The sequence below is a fragment of the Sinocyclocheilus grahami genome, unplaced genomic scaffold, assembly GCF_001515645.1.
Source record: "Sinocyclocheilus grahami isolate Dianchi unplaced genomic scaffold, SAMN03320097.WGS_v1.1 scaffold137.1, whole genome shotgun sequence".
NCBI lineage: Eukaryota > Metazoa > Chordata > Actinopteri > Cypriniformes > Cyprinidae > Sinocyclocheilus > Sinocyclocheilus grahami.
In genome coordinates, this window is record NW_015505316.1 from 253,330 (window position 1) to 254,078 (window position 749).

The 749-nt window shown below is 32.8% G+C and overlaps 1 protein-coding gene across 2 annotated transcripts in view; it reads right to left on the reverse strand.

The window, feature by feature from the left end:
* Positions 1 to 41: 41 nt before the first annotated feature.
* LOC107591071 (SLIT-ROBO Rho GTPase-activating protein 3-like) overlaps positions 42 to 749 on the reverse strand; it is a 13,055-nt gene continuing 12,347 nt past the window's right edge. For both annotated transcript variants that reach the window (XM_016280073.1, XM_016280072.1), the window contains exon 23: positions 42 to 749. This exon is cut by the window's right edge and continues 31 nt beyond it. In XM_016280073.1, coding sequence (XP_016135559.1) covers positions 543 to 749 — 207 coding nt within the window. In that variant the 3' untranslated portion in view covers positions 42 to 542.

The following is a 749-nucleotide window of genomic DNA, read 5'->3' on the forward strand; positions in this document are numbered from 1 at the left end:
AATAATGTTCTTTTTAGCAGCATCATATGACCCCTTTAAAGTTTGGTGCTAATGAAAAAACTTGATCATCGATTGTTCACAGGTTTTATACACTTCTGGACACTTTTTTTGTTTTATGGTTTAAAGAGATTGTCACAATATCTCAGGACTGTTAGTTATATCTTTTCAGTTGGAGGTGTGGTGCTGTGTGGCGTTTTAAATTTCTTACACAGTTTTCACATTATACATTAAAAATAATTATCAAATAAAAAATATAAAGTAAAAAAAAACAGTTGCTTGTTACAACAAAGTTTTTAAAGAAAATTTAAATGGCAACTTAATGTACATACTATTACTGTCACAACACACATTTAAATCTAAAAAATCCACATATTGAATTAAAAGTGCCTCTTAAAACCACCTTTTTAAACTGTACAAAAAAACCAAAAACCAAAAACCAAAAAACAAACAGAGAATGCAGCTCTCTCTCAAACTGATGTTTCACCTACATTTTCTTGTGTTTCTGACTTTGGTAAAACAGTTTTCCCCTTGTTCTTTTTTATTTAGTCTGTATGGTTAGCTGATCTAAATAAACCCTTTCCTTTCCATCCTGATCCTTTGTTTGGAGGCGTTTGCACAGAGGAGGTGAGCTCTGAGGATGCAGATGTGTTTTGATCTGGGGAAGATTGGCGAATGAGGAGCTCCTTAAACACTGAGTGCATCATGTGATGCACATCCTGCAAGATAGTATTGACAAAAATACAGTTTAA